Raw genomic sequence first — 20,765 nt, 5'->3', positions numbered from 1 at the left:
TGCTGAGGTTTGTTGCTATGCTACTTCTACCTCATGGCTAAATCAGCTTGGTGACCCAGTTGTATCTATACATATTAAATGAGCAATAGTGAAATAGATCTGATTTCATCAGGCTTTCGTCTTGTAGCTAAATCTAGCTTTGCTGATTTCTTTTCCTTTTTTCCCTGCTGCTTTAGGCTTGGTAATAGGATTTTAGGGTTAATCCCAAGAATAACTGAATCTTGAATAAGGCCAGTTACAATCTATATTTCAGCAGTGAGAAGATATTATAAATATTTATCAGAACCCATTTAGAGAATAGTAAGAAAGCAATTTGAAAAGTTTTATTCCCATATAGATTTCAGTACACAGAAAATTTGAGGCAGTTCAAGCAATAAAGGTTTGTAATTTGACATGCCAAAAAATAATAGGTGGTGTTAAAGTTCAGCATTCGTATCTTGCTATAGAATAATTGTTTTCTCCTATCCTATGGCTTACATACAGATAATCTTCAGGTATACAGTACGACCCTACATATACACTGTAGAGAAAATGTTTAGACCTTATTCTACTACTCAGCAGGAGCACTCCTGCATTTCTTAAATTGTATTGCAAGTATAGGAAGCAATACAATTAAGACTATATGTCAATTTACACTATTGGCATTTCTTGAAATTTAAAATGCATCACATTTCACTGTGAGATGTATATATGTGCATAATAGTAGATACATATAAGGTACAAAAATGCTCAATACTAAGTTTCTGAAAGGACTTTTGACAGATCACAGGTAGCAGCATTCAACAATACAACTGTTAAATCACAAAATATCTGCTGAAAAAATATTGTGGCATAATATGAGATAAATATTTGGGAAAGCACCAAATACCGGGCTAGTATCTGCTCTCAGTTAGCTTTGTTACCGTTTCTAACCAATATGATTATCTGCACATAAATCAATGCAAAGCTCCCACTGAGTACCAAAGGATTAATGTTCAGACCATAAAGTACGATGCTGCGCTGTGAATCTCAGAGTTACAACAAAGAACATCAGCGTCGGCTGACAGGTGAATTAGCTTAGCAAGATGAACCCATTTATGGTCATTTCATGATGCTGTGGCTAAGTTAACATGTATTATTTCCTTAAGATCATGTGTTTCTGACTTCTACTGAAAATTTCAGTACTGTAAACTTCAGCATCTCCCCAGAAACCTGGCTGATCTGAACTACTGCACTACTGTAGGGCTGCAGTACTGTAGCCTGCACTGTATGGCACTGCTACCCAGATACACTCTAGGAGAGAGCTGTAACAAGAAGAAACTTTCTAGAAAATTATTTTGTAGACTTTTTTTTATTATCACTTGACTGGGGAAATCTTCATTCAGTCAAATTCTAGTTGTTTAGACCAAGAAGCACCCTTGGACAAAAAGATGAATTATAGAATCATAGAATATCTTAAGTTGGAAGGGACCCATAAGGCTCATCAAGTCCAGTTCCCTGCTCCTTGCAGAACTACCTAAAACTAAACCATATGAGTAAGAGCATCATCCAGACACTCCTTGAACTCTGACAGGCCTGATGCTGTGACCACTTCCCTGGGGAGCCTGTTCCAGTGGCCAACCACCCTCGTGGTGAAGAACCTTTTCCTAACGTCGAAACTGAACTTCCCCTGACATAGCTTCATTCCATTTCCTCGTGCCCTATCGCTGGTCACCAGAGATAAAGGTTTGAGTATTAAACCTTCATCTGTAAATTCACTGGATATGTGAGGTTGCTATTCAGGGCATCAAAAGCAAGATGGATGTTTAGTCAGTGCACCAAATTACAAGACAGACATACACTTCAGCGCCAGGCCACATAACTGGGGGATAGCAGAGGGCTACGATGTCACCTCCATATTCCCAGGGCTTGACTTAAATGTGCCTGTCACCCTTGCAGGGCAGAGCAACGTGCCTGGCTGTGCACGGTGCCTGGAGCTTGCGAGCGGTAAGGAGGCTGCGGCAGCAGGCTGCTGGTGTGCGAGATGCTGCCGCTAAGGCAGGGAAGCGTGAGACAGCAGGGAAAAGCCTGAGTCTTGAAAGCGTGAGACTTGAGAAGTCGATGAGTATTTCATTCATATTTTGCCTAAGTTAAGAGTTCCTGTAGATTCACACCAAACTAACACCTTGCCACATATGTCTTAAAACTTTCACTTACCAAACAGATGACGTTTCTTGAAAAGATATTAAAAAAGGGGGACTATAGAGCAAATAGCCCCCACCCTGTCCCAAACCTTACGAACAGCCTGCATTTTCCTCTTTTTTTATTAACATGATGAATCATCTTTCCCCAGCAGAATCATTAAAGCCATCCCAGACCAGCCTCTTCAGAACTGGTAAGGAATGAGTTTATTGTTTGCGAGACCATTCACCCACCACAAATTTTTAATTATACTGTCTCCTTGTTGGAAAGATGACTCAGAAATGCACTTTTGGTCCAGCATCTGACATGCCATAAAAACTCACAGGATCAATGATACGTCTGACATGTAGCAAGGCTCTCTTTAGTAAGACTTGTGCTTTACTAAAAATTAAGAAACTGGAAATAGCCAACAGATTTATTAATCTGTGGAATCATGAAGTAAAGCTATCGCCTCACTTTATATACTACTAATCTACTCATTTTAAATGCTACTAATATAATTAGAGAGCTAGGATTTATTCTGGAAATCACAGAAGCCCATGCCATGTGCTGTTAGAAATCTGACTTCCTGACATTTGAGAACTATAAGAGGAGACAATAAAAATCTGTATTGATGCCCAAAGCAATCCCTCAAAGTGGGAATGGAGGTGACTTTTCTAGTCATCTGGAATTGTCAGCTATACTGTACAGTAATAAATGTACAGTTTCCAGCAACACCCCTGCTCCTGACATCCTGATGTAGAATTTCAGCTTCTAATTTCCATTCCCTTTGGCTCTTCATGCACTCAAGTACTTTGTTCCCTAGAATTAACACTTTGTGACAGACTTAAATTGAAGCAGATCTTGTTTTAAGATTTTCCCTATTCCTTTTCCAACTCTTTCTGTTTCTTTTTTCTCTCTTACAGACCTTTTGAACATTTTCTGTCCATAGCAAACTAAAGTTACAGTTAATAGCACAACAGTAAAATCTCAGCTGGTATGTTAAAGCAAACAGTAACACACAAGAAGAAAAAAAAAAGGCGTAAAAAAAACCCCAAAGTGCCTGTAGATTTTATTCCCACTGACTCCCTTTTGTATTCTTACCTAAGCAGAGATAGTATGATCCAGCTCATCCCATGTCCGTGATCTTTTAAGTGGGAGCCCAGTGCAAGACAGTGGGCCAGGCTCTCCCTACAGCCAGTGCAGACAGACAGGCACCTCCCGCCCGCAATTTGTCCTCAAGACAGTCAGGATGACTTGTCTTCTGGAAGTGTTTTTCATTTTCCTCCATTAACTATAATTAGGGCCTAGGCAATCATTTACAATACAATAACCTCTCTTTTGGACTCAGGGAGGTTGTACAGGAGACATTATGCGATGCAGGGGAAGAGCGTTTCAGGATTGCACAGGACTTACTGTGGAATATTTTACGAAGGAACCAGGGTGAAGAAAGGGATGGATTTAGGTGATTTGGGGACAAAAAAGTGGGGGAAAATAGAGGGGTATAGGGAAAAATTGTTGGTCCCATGTAAATGGTTTGCCAGTCAGTATGCTTGTCTGGCCACATCCTGCACCTCATCAGTGCCATCCGTCCTGCCTTTTTATTAAACTCCATTTCTACCTCTTTTCCTGGGTGAGGGACTCTATTCTGCATGTGTGTCTGTGAGTGCAGCAACCGGAGTCAGAACACGGGTCGCAGGGCCCATGTGTCCATGTTGCAGCAGCTAGAGAGACTAAAGTGAGTGGACTTCAGTGCCAGCAACTGGAGTGGGACTGTGGGTCACAGGGACCCATGTGTCCATGGTACCAGCACCTGGAATGAGTGCCAGGTGCTGGTCCTGGGGGTCTAGAGGTGAAACCCATGTGTATGTGGCTCTAAGGGTGAGATCATGGCGGGGTTGGCTATTGGGACCAGGGGAGGCCCCACCAGCTCTGCGTGCGTACATGAGATGGTCTCTACCAGCAACTGGATGGGGCTGCAGGCTCGGGGGCTTGGACATCCAGGTGGCAGACTGAGATCCAGGGGCAGCTGCTGGGCAGACGGAGTGTCTGAGCCCAGCTGCTGGACGGACCCACACAGTACACGTGTAGATATAGATATAGATATAGATATAGATATAGATATATATACATACACACACACACATATATCTATATTCTCACCAGCAGACTTCCATCCTGCTCAGCAGGATGAGGCTGTTGGCACTGCCTATGTTCACGTCAGTGCTCTGCATTTGCCTGTGTTACCTGTGTGGCTGGCCTGGTATGTATGTATATACATGAATATATGTTATGTGGCATATACATGTGCTCTGTGTGCATGTGCCCACTGGGAATACATTTTCAGCCTCACTACTGGCTGGATCTGTGGCATGGAGCTGTGGCAGCCTCACCTCTCTTGGGGTGTTGAATCTGGCATGATATGCTTTCCCCTAACAGGTAAAATAATATATGTATAAACAAACAAATCCCTAAGTTCAGATGGCTTGGTTATTATTTTCTAACTCTAAAAGAAAAATAACTTCATCTTCTAAAGGTTTCTCAAGTTTTTTGGTAGCTATGTAAGGTTAAGTTTAAATGAGAAATCAGGAAAAAATTGTTGAAACACATGCTTTCTTTCTAAATTCCCTAGCAATATATCAGGTATGGCTAGATGGCCTTTGAATACAAATGTGAGTAGCTTCTGCATGGGATCTGGCTGTCTGTACTTTTACAAAGGCTTACTAGTTTGAGCACAGTTCTGAGCTGAACATGGCAACTTGGCTTTTGGTAGACAGTCCATGGTACTAGCTGTAATTCTCAGAGAGAGAAGACTTGACCCTCCACTAACATCACCATGGTTTTTGTGTTATATTGGTTTTACATACCGGCATATTATTTTAACCCAGATATATATATAAAAAAAAAACTGTAAGCAAATACCATAGGGAGTATTATCACTGGGACAGCAAAGTAACACTTGATTTTCACCTCTTTATCATGGACTGTTCTGCATATGTCTCTTTTATACAAGTATTTGCTGTTCTGTCTTATTGCACAGACATGTTGTAGGGCTGGTTAAACTGAAGATAACAAGGAATTTTTAAGTACACTAGGAATAAGAGAAAGCCTAACCAGTGAACACATCTGTTGCTAGATAGATATGGCTAAACTGTTAAGTATACACAGAAAAGAAAAAAGTACTTGGTAAATATTCCTTATTTACATAGATGAAGGCTAAAGTATTCATATCACACAAAGATGATGAAGTACTTTCCAGTCCATTAGTAACTAAGGTAGATGATGAACAGCTACTTGGGATAAACATTTAAGTCAGCAGAACAAAACAAAAAAAACCCTACCAATCAACCAAGCAATCAAACAAAACCTTTATGTATTCTTGATTTAAGGCTAAAAAGGGCAACGAGAGAATCTAATCTGACCTCTTGCATACTGTCTCACCACCTACATATCACTGGTCCTTAAAATTCCCTTGGTTACTTCAGTAACAGACCTTAACAACTACATTTAGTGGTAGATGTTTGCTTAAAGTGCATCTTCCAGGAAAGCATTAACTATTGATATGAAGACAACAACAATCTTTCCTTGCAATTTGTCGAGGCATATTAACTATTTATGTGCCATTCAAATTTATTGGGCTTCCACTAGTGATACTTGCAGTGCTTTTATCTGACAGTTTTGAGAGTCTATGGACGTGAGTTTTCCCCAGCGACAGCACTTCTCAGCTGTGATCAAATCAGTTATCGGCCTATTTATTTATGAGCTTCAGAACAGCCAAAAAAAAGTCAAATTCTGAGAATTTGAGAGTATGTCTGAAATCCAGCTTCTCAGATGACTCACTCAGGACTGTGAGAAGATGTTTTCAAGAACCAAGCAATCAACCATAAACCACTTTCAGTCCTGAAAGAAGACACCTACAATCTTTTTTTGTAAAATCTGAGCCAAACCCTTTCGTGTTAAATTAGTGATACCATCTGCATTGATGTAACAGTATTCAGCCAGAACAAAGGAGACATACAATCAAAATCTGAGTTGAAATACTCATCGTTTGCTTCCCAGCAGAGAAACTGAACTATCAATCCATACACTATTTAGATGGAAAGTTGTCTCTAGCCATGTCACTGAAGCTGCACAAACATTTCTAGTTCATCATGTCAGATGAAGACGACAAGAAGTTTGACTCCTAGTGGTCCTTCACTTTTTCTTTTTCTTGATACAAATTGTGTAATTTGCTTTCCTGAGGATCAGGGTCCCATTGAAGTCAATTAACCTCATTTGAAAAAAGCCAACTAATATAACATCCTTCCTACCCTAATCTTCCTCTCAATTCCAGCCCCACCTGAAATACTTTAACATATCGTCATTTACTCTGTCCTCAACTTTCTCTTTAGAGGGGAAGCAAAATGAAACTGTAATTCTGCAGGCAGACAAAAATTTCATTATGTTGTTTATACTACTGCATTTCTTGCTTCTATTCCTACTCTCATTAATCCATTAAAAAAGAAAATTCTTTCTAACTTTTTTAACAATTACTGGGTTTCCATAGTTCCCAAATTTTCTCCATTGTTATTTGCAGAATACTCACCTTCATTACATTTGCTAAACATGTCCTCTAGACATATTTCCCATACATATATTTCCATAGATACATAGCCTAGCTCTGCCTGCAATTATTAGCAATGCAAAAATTGAATACTAGATTTTGATCATAACTCTTTCGAGCTTTGTTTAACCCAGCACCTACAGGGCTTGCTAAACATACCTATATGAAAACACATACAACAATTCACTTGGTCCCTGAATAGGGAAGGTGCAAGATAATGACCTTCCATTAAGGAATGCTAATGATTTTCCATTAAGGAACACTCCTATGAAGATGTGTTTCTCTGCAGCTATCATTGCTCCCCCTTGTCTTGAAAGTGAGCCATTCAATTAAGAAAAACCACAAGGTCATGATACAATTAGGTGGATTGTGGTTAAGAGAATCACAAATCTCAACATTCAGCTCTAAACATTCCTTTATATCGCTTTTCACTGACTACAGAAAAAAAAAAAAACAACAACAAAAAACAACACCCCAAAAAAGGAATAATATATATTTGTGTACCGTCTCATGCAGCTATGATGCTGAGGAGACTGTATGCTTAATAGGAACTACTGTGATTCGTTACCGGAAATGCTCCAGGATTAAATCAGTAAGAGAGATGCTTATACAGACCTACAGTGGGAACTTGATTCTCTATCTTTTTTTAATTTGCCAAGTAATGAAAAAGATGGCAGGCATCTTCATATTTTCTCCTTAGTATTGTCCATTATGGAGAATGGGAAAGTAAGGATTGAAGTACATTAGCAAGTCTGCTGGCAAGCCCCTTCACGCAGGAGCCCTTTTCATCTCCTCCTCTAGATCCACCCATACAATTACTTCTGTGCCAGTATCTCACACTGCTGTCATTATCATGTTTTATGACTTCCTCGAATACTGACGTTATTTAGAAAAACTAACCTCCACTGAGCTCTTCTGGGTCAAAATTCAAAAACTCAGGAAGAAAATACGTCTTAGTGCATTTGAGTATGTAATTTAATGTAATGTTCACTAAAAACACTTTAAATGAAAGTAATAAAGGAAACTGAATTTTAAAGAAATTTCTGGAGTTTTTTGCCAGTTGAACACTCATACAAATCTAAAACTTCTAACAAAGAAATCATAAGCACGACAGGTTACCTGGTTGCAAAATCTAGCATCCTCCTCCCTTCAACAGGACTTCAGACTAAGGTTTCCACCCATGTCGTGCTTGTTAAGTTTTTAAACAAGCTTGAGAAACTATTTCCCAGAAGGAAGGGGTATTTCCCTGTATCTAAGAGAATATAGGTGCAATCTGAACTGCAGAATGCAGGAAGAAACATGCAGCAGAAAGAGAAGAGTCCTTCGATAAATTAAAAAGCTCTTTATGAAACTTCCCCCCATTATCATATATTAAATATTTTAATTAGGAAGGCATAAAGCATGTATCAACTTGGGAGTAAGGGGGACAAAATAAACAGGTTGGCAACCACTGAGCTGTGGGAATTACACGATAAGCTGCTCTTATGGAAAAAGGGCTGTATCTTCCACAGATTGCTTTTATCCTCAACAATAATTTCATAGGCTTGGTGCATGGTTTTTTCTTTGAAATCAATTCATCCAGAAGTCTCCTTTCCTCTGACTTTAGTCCATATGCAGAAGTGCACAAAAGCAGGAGATGAGCTTTCAATTTTCCCAGAGCACGACTCTATTATCCCTAGTATGCTCATAACATTTAATTTCCAGTTCCTAAACAGTAAATAGTAGTTTGGATTTTTACAAAGGCTAAGTGATTTTAAACAGTCCTACAGCTCCTGACCTTTAACATGTCTGTTGCTGTAAGGTAGGTTTTGCCTTTGTGCCGTTTTCCCCATCCCTACAGATTTGAAGTTGAAATACATTTCTCCTGCAAACTGCAGCCTACCCACAATCATGAACAAATTATACTCTCTGTGTCAACATTTGAAACCAAGTCACTAAATCATAGCGTGCTGGGATGGAATTGCGGCCCCTATCATGTACCACTTACTGCTATCAAAGCATATAACAGGATTAGTGGGAAAACAGCTGTATTACTCATACATTTAAGCTCTTTCAAACAGCAGGTTTTCTTTCTGCAACAAAGCGCAGCACTTCAGATAAGAAAAATGCAAATCCCAGAGGAAATCATGACATATTAACCCCTGGCAGTCTTTAAGTGACTTAATAGTTTGTTCAACCTCTTTTCGCTGGAAATAAATGCAAGAGCTTTATTAAATCAGTAAAACTAATGTATTTTAACACATCTACTTTTAAGCTTTTTCTTCCCTAGGATTTCTCCATATACTAGGCACAGCTGATTAAATCATCCTGTCACTTTCTAGAAGTGATTGGCATGAGCTTAAATCCGTGTCTTTCAGTTGTGGGCATGAATCATCATACATATGGGCTTTGTGGAACAACATCTTGGCAGAGGTTAGTGGTAAAACAGCTCTCTAGTTAACTCAGAACCTCATTACTAAACACTCTATGGTTATTAAAGCTAACAAGCCATAAAACAACTGTTGCTTTCTTGGCCAAAAGACCCAGGAGGGAAAAAAATTGTAGATAACTTCTAGTTATTGCTACTGTTCATATATCTATCTGCTAATATTGTATTAACTGAAAATTTTCACCTAACTTTTTGGACTTTTTAATTAGCTAATGACGTTTAATACCAGGATGCTTCAAGAGAAAATGTCCTTAAGCAGTAACATGAAACGTATTGAATAAATCTACATTTATTTCACCTAGAACAACACTTTTAAGTTGATATTTTGGGGGTTGGATTTATTAAGAAAGCCCTGGAGTTGGACTTGATTTAGACATGCCTTCTTTGTTATGGAATATTCTGTCAAGATTAATGACCAGAGAGTCATAGAATCATTTAGGTTGGAAAAAACCTTTAAGATCATCAAGTCCAACCGTTAACCTAACGCTGCCAAGTCTACCACTAAACCATGTCCCTAAGCACCACATCTACACGCTTTTTAAATACTTCCAGGGATGGTGACTCAACGACTTCCCTGGGCAGCCTGTTCCAATGCTTGATAACCCTTTCGGTGAAGAAATTTGTCCTAATATCCAATCTAAACTTCCCCTGGCACAACTTGAGGCCATTTCCTCTCATCCCATCGCTTGTTACTTGGGAGAAGAGACCGACCCCCACCTCTCTACAACCTCCTTTCAGGTAGTTGTAGAGAGCGATAAGGTCTCCCCTCAGCCTCCTTTTCTCCAGGCTAAACAGTCCCAGTTCCCTCAGCCGCTCCTCATCAGACTTCTGCTCCAGACCCTTCACCAGCTTCGTTGCCCTTCCCTGGGCACACTCCAGCACCTCAATGTCTTTCTTGGAGTGAGGGGCCCAAAACTGAACACAGGATTCGAGGTGCGGCCTCACCAGTGCCGAGTACAGGGGGACAATCACTTCCCTACTCCTGCTGGCTACAGTATTTCTGATACAAGCCAGGATGCTGTCAGCTTTCTTGGCCACCTGGGCACACTGCTGGCTCATATTCAGGAGGCTGTCAACCAACACCCCCAGGTCCTTTTCCACCAGGCAGCTTTCCAGCCACTCTTCCCCAAGCCTGTAGCGTTGCATGGGGTTGTTGTGCCCCAAGTGCAGGACCTTGCACTTGGCCTTGTTGAACCTCATACAATTGACCTCAGCCCATTGATCCAGCCTGTCCAGATCCCTCTGCAGAGCCTTCCTCCCCTCAAGCAGATCAACACTCCCACCCAACTTGGTGTCATCTGCAAACTTACTGAGGGTGCATTCGATCCCCTCATCCAGATCATTGATAAAGATGTTAAACAGAACTGGCCTCAATACTGAGCCCTGGGGAACAACACCACTTGTGACTGGATGATCTTTTGTGTATCACCATATCTCCATATGATCTTCAGATCATTTAGAAAAAAAGAAAAATGAGGTTATTTTAAAATTAGACAAGAATTAATGAACCATCTGCCTTTTAACACAGTGCATAAACCTAATAAATCATCAAGCTTTTCACCAAAGGTATACAAGGAAGAATAACTGGGAAAAAACTAAGAAGTACAATGAAGAATTTAATATTTGAATAAAGATGAGATCTCAGACCTTCTAAGAAGTCCTCCTAAATGAACGTCATATATGTAATTTTCAAAGATTTAACTGAATGATCAGAATAATGATCGTTCTAATGTATTGTTTTACCTCAAGTGTCAAGATATCTATATCAAACATAAAAATAAAGCAACATACGTGAAAACAGCACAGCAACTAGTAACCAACTTTGCAGTGGATGAATGCTTTATAAAAGTTAGGCCTGTATATATGCTTTTGTGAATAATCTTAAGAATAAATAATACTGAGCATGATGATATATCACCTTCTTAAGCAGTGTCACCTCTGATGCTCAACTTTGGTTTGAGGCTTTGGCTGGACTGTGGAAAAAATGAGCAAACTGGAAAATAAAAAAAGCAAAAAATTAAAAAGCTAAAAAACTAAAAAGACGACTAAATTTCTGTGTTCACTTCTCTCATAGAATCATAAAATACCAGGTTGGAGGGGTCCTCAAGGATCACCTGGTCCAACCTTTCTTGGCAAAAACACGGTCTAGACAAGATGGCCCAACACCCTGTCTAGCCAAATCTTAAAAGTGTCCAGTGTTGTGGAATCCAGCACTTCCCTGGGGAGATTATTCCAATGGCTGATTGTTCTCACTGTGAAAAATTTTCCCCTTGCGTCCAATCGGAATCTCCCCAGGAGTAACTTGTACCCATTACCCCTCGTCTTTTGCATGGGACTCCTAGTAAAAAGGGAGTCTCCACCTTCTTTGTAGCCACCCTTTAAATACTGGAACATGGTGATAAGGTCTCCCCTAAGCCTTCTTTTCTCAGTGCTGAACAAACCCAGTTCTCTCAGCCTTTCCTCGTAAGGCAGGCTTCTCAGTCCTTTGATCATCTTTGTGGCCCTTCTCTGGACCCTCTCCAGCCTGTCCACATCTTTTTTGTATAGCGGGGACCAAAACTGAGCACAGTATTCCAGGTGTGGCCTGACAAGCACTGAGTAGAGTGGGATAATGACTTCATCTCTGCTAGGGATGCCCTTGTTGATGCAACCCAGCATCCTGTCGGCTTTCTTTGCCACAGCAGCACACTGTTCACTCATATTGAGCTGCTTGTCCACCAGGACCCCCAAGTCCCTTTCCACAGAGCTGCTCCCCAGCTGGGTAGATCCCAGCCTGTGCTGCACTCCTGGATTATGTTTTCCCAGGTGCAAGACCTTACACTTGTCCTTGTTGAACTTCATAAGTTTCTTGTTAGCCCACTCTTCCAGCCACTCTTCCAGCCTATCCAGGTCTTCCTGCAGGGTGGCTCTCCCTTCCGAAGTCTTCTCACTTCTCATTTCTCTCACTTAAAGAATGCCTTGTAGTAGTACAACAATTTGTTTCCTATCTATAGCATATGATTCCCTTTCTGTTAGAGAAATAAAATGTCAGAATAGAATGTCTCCCACAATTCCAATACATAAGTCATCTGAACACATGTAAACATAGGTTATACATAAGTAATTGCAATACCGAAAGGATCTAATATGTACTTTTAAATGATAACTGCACAACACCAAATAGCACTTTATAAAAGATTTAGAGATGTCACGTTCTACTATGTCTATTTCTGTGAGTATTGCCTTCCTCTGAGGATGAATGCAATATGACCAAAAAGTCCTCTTCAGTTCTGCAGTCAAATATCTGATGTGTGCCTCTAAAGTTCATTCAAAGAAGAAAGGTCCTTACATACTGCAAGTTACAAACCACTGGGAAAATGTACTGTAGAAAATATTCAAAGATTTCTAGTCCTTTTTTGACACAAATCCCAAGCTTGGGGCCTTGCTAAAATAACATTGAACCTTATCTAATAAAATACCCTGAGCCTAAGGAAGGCTTAGCATCGAGATATAGTGTTTCTGGTCAGCTGGGAGTAAATGAAGGAAAGAGATTGGAAAGCTGTGTAAATCAGGAGGTAGCTGGGGTCCAGATCTTCCAATGGCATGAGCTAGCATAGCTCCACTGAATGCAGTAATCAATTTCCAGCAGTTTAGGATTAGATTTTTTTTTTTTTTTTTAAATAGTGAACCTGACAACAAGATTTCATCTCTCTAATGTCATTACAGAAAAGCTTATTTCCTTTAATAATAATAATTAAAAAATTAGTTTCTTTTTTTTCACTGCAGTTTAGACTAAAGAAAACCATCTAATAGTGGACTATTAAAAATGTTAACAAAGGAAACGCCATTGTGCATAAAAGCTTCTCTCTACTACTTGGAGAAAGATCTAGCTAGACTGACAGCACGTGATGAAGCAATAAGTGGTGTTCAAAGAGATTTCTGATATGATATTTCAGGTCTTTCTCCCTGCAGGCTGGCTACAACACATCTGTAGAAGTTGAAAATTGCCTCCAAAATCGTTCCAGAGTTACTCACCACGCAGGCTGTCTCTTGTCATTAAGAGTATGTCAATGTTCCCATCCTAAATCCTTAGAATCAAAGCTCTACAGTTCAACAGCGTAATAAAAAACAAAAAAGCCTTGCCCAAGGCTAGAGCATGACATCCAAGGTATCAGCCTGAAAACTGAAAGTTGCCCATACCATCTTCCCCCTCCCCAAATCTATTTCATCTTGCCTTCAGCTTTCTTGAAAACCAGGAATTTGCACTTTAAATTCCAGCCAAGTATTAAAAAGGCCAAAATGCCATTTAAAAAACCCACCAAAACTAATTTAAAGAACTATTTTAAAACTCTGTCATACAGAAACAGAAGTTTTAAGTCTGGCAGTCAAGTTTGAAGTGGAGAAATTACATGTAGTACTAAAGTTTCAGACCATGTTCTGAAAGACCTCAACTGCTGAAAAGCCAGTCCCGAAAAAGCCAGCATCTCCTTCATTTAGCAATCCTTAAAATCCTACCCTCCTAATAACCCTCTGACCTGCACATCACATATGCTGTCTCTGTATGCATAATTTATGTGCATTTTTAAGTTCCTTCACGGATCCTTCCCTCTATTATGTTACTTATTATGGGAAAAATTGCTTTGCTACCCATCAAACTGCTAACTGTAGAACTTCTCAGGAGCACCTCTTTGGCAGGTCAGATGTAAGGTGGTACATCTTCTGTCATCATGCATCAATTAACACAAGCAACTCAAACATCTGCTGTTTGGAAGAAGGAACCTCCCCCTACATTCTCTGGATCATTTTATCTCATACCAAAATATAAACCCACCAATTATTTCAAGAGAATTTGCATATACCAATCAAATAGAAGACGTTCTACACAGACAAGAATAATATATTGGAAAGGAGAATTTGGCTACACAGATGTTTGTTTAAATGACTTTTGCTTTACCTCCTTCATTGTTTACTGTAGCTAATTAGCCCTTCCCTCAAATCTATCGATAGCAACTAATCTAGGACTTTCATTATACTTTACAAGAAAACAGTAAGCCAAATACCGTATTTTGCAATACACTTTAAGTCTCTTAGCAGCTTAACATTCAAGTATCTCATATCTGGTATTAAAAATAGTTTGCTTATGGCTCTGTTGACAATGCAAATTTTGTGGAAAGAACAGATACTCACTGAAACTACATTCACAAAGTCATCGTCAGACAAGGTCTCTAACATCTCAATGACTGAGGTGCGGATCAGCTTCAATGTCAATCCACTGACACTCCCGCTCCTAACAGAAATCCACAAGATAATAGAAAAGTTGAATTTAACAAATTTTATTTAAAACATACAAAGAAAATACAGAGCACCAACAAGCACTCTCACCAACTTTTACTCTAAAATTGTCAATAATTCTCCTGAATTCTCCAACTCACCATTACTGTTATCACATTATTATAATAAAAAAATAAGTCCAAAACTGGCATTCAAAGCCCTAGTCTTGTGGCTCAGATGAAGTCATAATGGTACATCATTTCCTCATTTTAATTTCAAGAAATCTGAGAGAGTTTACTACCTTCAACCAATGCATTCTCTAAACATTTTATACTGCTACACATAGATTTACAGCTTTAGATTTTCAGATACCCAAATGACAGCTTGTTTGATTCAAGGCAAAACCTAAGCTGAAGTGCAGAAATAACAAATGTTGATAAACCTCACTGTTGATATGAAAGCACTTCACCACACTTGAAAGCATTAAATGCAAATTCTCTTATGAAGAATTTTGTCAGCATAAAGCAATCTGACACATCAGGTTCAATGCTTCCTTTAGTCCCTCACCATTAGCTAAACAAAGGAAGCCTTGCCAAGGCAAAGAATTTCTTTACTCACTTTCTATTAATGTTTTATAGTAACCAAACTTGGCAATTTTTAAATATGTACGGTAAAACATGCGAAGTCTGCACACATTCTCATCTTTCCAGCTCATGAAATCATGATTAAATCTACTGTAATGCTTCTAGTCATTTGTTTTTAGGTTCGTGTTTTACAACAAATCTTGCCATGCCCATGATAAATTATCAATTGATTACTGCAATAATTAAGAAGCTGAAAGCAGAATAATATTAAAATGATTAAAAAACACTTCCTTGTGCCCAGTTTAAATAACTTTCAGGTTTGATTTGCGCCTTTTGGAACTATTTTTTCCTATGTATTTATTTTGTTCATACCAAGGTTTTCGATCCTTGCATATAAGGACTTCTTAATCCTCTCCCTTTTTCAGCATACAGATTTGTTCAATATATCTAAGTACTTTTATCCCTCTAATGTCAATATCCAGACATTAAACACTTACGCATCAACTAAAATAAGCATGTCTTTGGGAGATGCAGCTCCTTGGATATACCTGAAATAAAGAAACAGTACAAATGACACAAATTTGAAAACAAATTTGAATTTAAAAAGAATATATTCAACTAGTATGAATCCAAGTATCAATATACATTATGCCTTGAGAGCCTTACAGAAAAAAATCATGAGAACCAATCCCACTGTTCTCTGTCTTTTACCAGTCTAGTGATTTTTTTGGTAGTCTAAACCACTGAGACATATTTGTAAACACTTGCAAAAGTCTGGAAGAATGGTTCAATCTAATAATCTGAATTACATTTGATTTTGCACACAATCAAAGTTTTTAATTGCTTTACACCTATTTGATAGTTATCCTCCTATGAAAAGGTCCAGGTAATGCAGCAGTACGATGCACTATAGTGGATATTGCATAACAAATAGTATGATTTGAAAATTGTTTATTCAGAAGAATTAACTGATTTTATTAAAAGAAAATAGCAATATCTAAAAGTAAGGACTATTAGATATAAATAATCATAAAAAAATTGTCTTTACAGTCATATCTAGAAAGTAAGTGACATATATGCATCAGTCCTTTAAAGAAAGCTTACCATGGTCTTCTGCGAACATCATACAGATCTATTTTGTTTGGAGTTCGACTTTTATCTACCCATGGGGAAGCTAAAAAAGAAAAAAATAATTGTATAAAATAAATTAAAAACTTTACCTTGAGTATTTTAAATACAACAGTATAATGAATCAATATCAAAGACTTGCACTATATAAATATCAACATTTGGTACGGATAAAATATTCCGTATTTGTGTAATCTGTTTTTGAAATACCTATATACTTCTATATATGTGAGCATACAATATAATGCAACAAAACTATATATAGATAAAGACCTTAAAGGGTCCAAGAGTGTTGAAGAAACAGGTACTGACTATAATTGACTACTGACTTAAATGGAACCAGAATTTCAACCATAGTACTTTAGAATATGAAGTAACTTTTTTTTGGACAAGAAAGTACTTATTCTAAAACCACTTATTAGTTAATTGATGTTGTATACAATAGTACTGTGCTGATCTAAAGCTCAGCTACACATCTAAAAAATTATCCACTGACTCAAGAGAGCTTTACTTAAAAATGCAAATTAGAAAAGTAACATGAATGTATTGTATTTTCTGAAAATAAAATGAGATGGAAATATTTGTGTCTCTGTAAAGAAAATGCTAAGATTAATAACATTTTGCAAGCATTTAATCTAAGCTTTACCATAATTTTAAGCAAGGGTAGGCATCTTTTCCTTACTGAAAAACAAAATGAGCTTTTCAAAACCATTTGACAGCTTAACGAACACAAATAAAAATGTGAAACGTTACATGAGATGAAATAATGTTCTGTAATTTGCTCTCTCACTGTATGCCAACAGCATTGGGAGAGCTATTTCCTGACATTAATCATTTTTCTGTCTAGGAAATAAAGAAAGATATAGGCAGCTCCAGGATTCTTCCTGAAAAAACATTCATCTAAGACAAATGGGAAGAACTATGATATCTCTATCCATGAATATAAAAGAAGCCACCAGCTTGGAGCAGCTGCCTATTTTTTATTTTACTAAATGAACCCTTTCCTAAGTGACCATAACCTGAGTTGGCACATCAGTTACCAGAATATTTAAACAGAGCATAACCCACAAAACATTTATCAGTATAGATTTATCAGCCCCAGAAAACACTGCATATTGTTGCACAGCAGAAGAATCTCAGACGCTATACCAGTATTGTTTATCATCTCAGACTAGACCACCTGACAGGTCCTTTGCGATCCGAAGGGATAAGGATCTTTGAAATTTCCAGAAATGAGAGAATAGAATTTTTGAGACTGGTATATGTCAAATTTGTAACTTAAGTATCATTACCTAGGTATGCACAGGTTAAATTCACCAGTGTTTTATGAGCCTGAAGCCATGGTTAACACATGTTCATTCATGGACTTTTTGTGTCCATCCGGACTAACCCATCCATTATAATTCCATCTGAAAATCCATCCTTAAAATACATTCCCTGAGACTTGCAAAATCTGCATCCAATGTACTCATTTCAGTTTGTATTATGAGTAGTTTAGGTAAAATAGCAAATATAAATCAAGGTACTGACCAACACTGCTATATCTTTGCCCAAACTTTCAGTCTTTCCGCTAACATCCAATAAGGGGCTATGCCCCATCAAATCCATCCCTCTTAATCAACCCATATGTTGAACAGTCTTCATAAACTGAGAATTATTTGACTGTATGCATCTAGATTTTTTCCAAAACAACCAATAAAATGTAATTTACACTGCTAGTGTGACAATAACTCTTAGCAATCTCCATTAAGAAGTGAATTAAATTTCTTCTTTTTTTTTAATGGTATTTTTTTCATATAAAAGATAAGTCCAACTCCTTAACTGCATTCTCCAAAGCAAATGGAGGTGATTCAAAGAGAATTTGAACACAGAAGCTGAAGAAGAGTGCTTCTAACATCATCATATTCTGCTATAACAGCAGATACTGACACAGGTATTAATTGAAAATTGAATCAATTTTCTAAAGGCTCACAAAATAACAGATTAGGTCCTTAGCTAACATAAATTATCTACTGAAAACCATCACATGAACATTTAGCTACAATTTATCTATCATAACCTTCAAGAAGATGATAGTGTATCTTACTTAACATACTATGAACTACAACCTAACTTTTCTAAATTCTGAACTAAAATTTACAGAAATATGGGTTAAAGTTAAATTTTGTCTGTGTAACAGAAGAAAATAGGAGAAATAATCCAGCTACCTTATTCTGCAAAATCTGAGAGCTATAAACGTATGTTAACATAATACCACCTGACAAGTAAGCACAGAATTTCCTCGAGGTCAACACCAGTTGCCTAGACAGAACACACTTCACAATTGGGTCCTTTAGACCAAATATAGTGTGGCAAATCTTTCACAAACATGAAGAGGCAAAATTAATACTAACTTAAACTTGTGAGGAAACATCAAATAATAAAATTCGATATACCTGAAACTTTCCCTCATATTTCCAAAAGCACTAAAAGGCTCTGTATAACAAAAGCTGGGGTTTTTTAACTGGAATACAGACCAGAACAATGCTTTTTTTACTTTTTTTTTTTCCTTTTCTTTCCCTCTCTTTATGCAGAGAATGCTCAAAACTTCTTGTTGAGACAGAATAAAATGAAGGCTCTGAAAACAAACCTTTCCAAATCACTCTTCAGAGGAGGTCCTTCTGTTAAGACTCGAGCAGCTAAGCCTTGCACTCAGTTCTACCATAGTTTTTCAGTAGCTTCCTGGATTGCAACAAAGTTCAAACTGTCCCTTTCAGGCTACATCTATATTAGTAAGTTAAGAAGGACAATGGAAGGGAAGACATTCACCAGAACTAGATGATGAACTATTACAATGCTCCAGTTATACCCTTAGCCCACAAAAGAAACTGTGAATAAACCACTCAGCACACTACTTACAGCCTATCTATTCCTTTTGGAGATTACTGTGAATGGTAACACTTACAGTTTTTCATTTTGGGAGATGAACACAACAGCTAAATTCTGCAACTTCTCTTTCACTAGCTTGGCCCTTTCAGTATGCACAGTCCTGGAAAGATCATCAGGAGCTTCAGAGAGATCTGGAGAAGGTCTTTAAAAATATTATTCTTTACCATGCCGTTAAGCTAGTATTTTCTGTGCCACATGTCAATAAGTTTTTTTTTTCCTAATGAATATATTACCTTCTGTTGAGACAAATATAACAAGCACCTACATGCTTAAGTTTCCATGTGGGGAAATTTTTCTGGATTTATGCTGTGACTACAAAATTTTTCATCAGATATTAATGAGTGCTGGATCATACAAACGCTAATTAAGAAATAAAATATTTACTGAGAAAACTAGTTCTATTGATCTTTATGATGTTTTCTACAACAGTTTACATTATCTAGTAGTAAGTCTCTGCATGGCTAAACATAAATAAGGACTCAGCCCTTAGTATCGAAAATTTCATTCACACCAAAGAAGTGCTGAATTCCCTTTTCAACCTCAAGAATTAACATGACTAAATTACTCATTCATCCTAAACTCTCTCTGGATTAACACTTTTAATTTTAGATGTCTTTGAATGGTCTCAAATCTATTCACTGGCTTTGGTTATGTTCTGAGTATTTAAGGATCTTATTGAAATTGCTATTACTAGGAAACTGAAATTCCCTTAGGACATTTGATCTGCAATGATATAATTTTAATTTACCCTGATTTCATCTTTTAAAAAATCATTTTTTAAAAGATGAGAAAAGTTCTCTATACAAAAATAAGTAATTGTGCATTTATAATTATAAAGGAAATAATTAGAAGGGATGGAGACCACTGAAAAAGACATGCGTTGCCTTGGTCCATATACAGAACATGCTATAAAGCCATTTGGGGAAACTGGCTTACATCTTACTGACAAAAGCCATTATATTGTCTAAGATGAAAGCAAAATGAAATACACAAAAAGATGATTACGCTTTTTCCTAAAAAACTAAAATTGAAGATCGAGGATTTTGAGATTTACAGTTTTATTTATATAACCTACTGTTTAAAGCATGCATTTTAATCAGATGCCTTGGAACCTGGCTCACCGAATGTCTTGAAGAAGTCAGCCTCACCCTGTTTCATCATTGCATACTAATATCTTTGAACTATGTCACCACTACACAGTTCTCTGTTGCATACATTAGGCTTTAGTCATGTTCTCCTTTGATGATCTTCTTGTTTGGCATATGGTTAGATTTGATATTTTATAAATTATTCATTGGATTTGATATCCCTCCCACTTCTGCTGTTTGCATTATGGAGATATAGGCCTGGCTACATTTCAAGCAAGAATAAGGCATGCTCTGCACACGTAGGGTGGAAATCCTCGGTTTTGTTGATTACACACAAAATCAATTCATGCAGTACAGAGGTTGTCACAAGGTAAAGCCTAAATGAAAGTATTCCTCAGGAAAGGGAAACCTTGGCTACATCTGCCCATTTTTAACTCATGAGATGATTCCAGAGGCACAGGTGAGTGTCATGGGGGAGGCCCTCCTGAAAGTCCTGCTGAATGAGACCTCAGTTACATCTGCCCCGCTCTGCTGGTTAGGTGTACATGTGCAAGGAACAAAGAGGCACAGATGAATTACTAACAGCTTTACATCCCTGTAGCACATTTGGGGGAAGA

At 37.8% G+C, this 20,765-nt stretch overlaps 1 protein-coding gene across 6 annotated transcripts in view; it reads right to left on the bottom strand.

Annotated features, from left to right (window-relative positions):
* Nucleotides 1-20,765, bottom strand: part of CACNA2D1 (calcium voltage-gated channel auxiliary subunit alpha2delta 1) — a 434,905-nt gene that overhangs the window by 94,588 nt on the left and 319,552 nt on the right. For all 6 annotated transcript variants that reach the window (XM_075489919.1, XM_075489999.1, XM_075490084.1 and 3 more), the window contains exons 8-10: nucleotides 16,109-16,178; nucleotides 15,502-15,552; nucleotides 14,337-14,436 (exon numbers count right to left, since the gene is read on the bottom strand). In XM_075489919.1, coding sequence (XP_075346034.1) covers nucleotides 14,337-14,436; nucleotides 15,502-15,552; nucleotides 16,109-16,178 — 221 coding nt within the window. The remainder of the gene's footprint in view (nucleotides 1-14,336; nucleotides 14,437-15,501; nucleotides 15,553-16,108; nucleotides 16,179-20,765) is intronic.

This window comes from Mycteria americana, chromosome 1 (genome assembly GCF_035582795.1).
Source record: "Mycteria americana isolate JAX WOST 10 ecotype Jacksonville Zoo and Gardens chromosome 1, USCA_MyAme_1.0, whole genome shotgun sequence".
In the NCBI taxonomy this organism is placed as follows: Eukaryota; Metazoa; Chordata; class Aves; order Ciconiiformes; family Ciconiidae; genus Mycteria; species Mycteria americana.
Note: the sequence above shows the minus strand (reverse complement) of the source record. Positions and strands in the feature narration are given on the sequence as shown.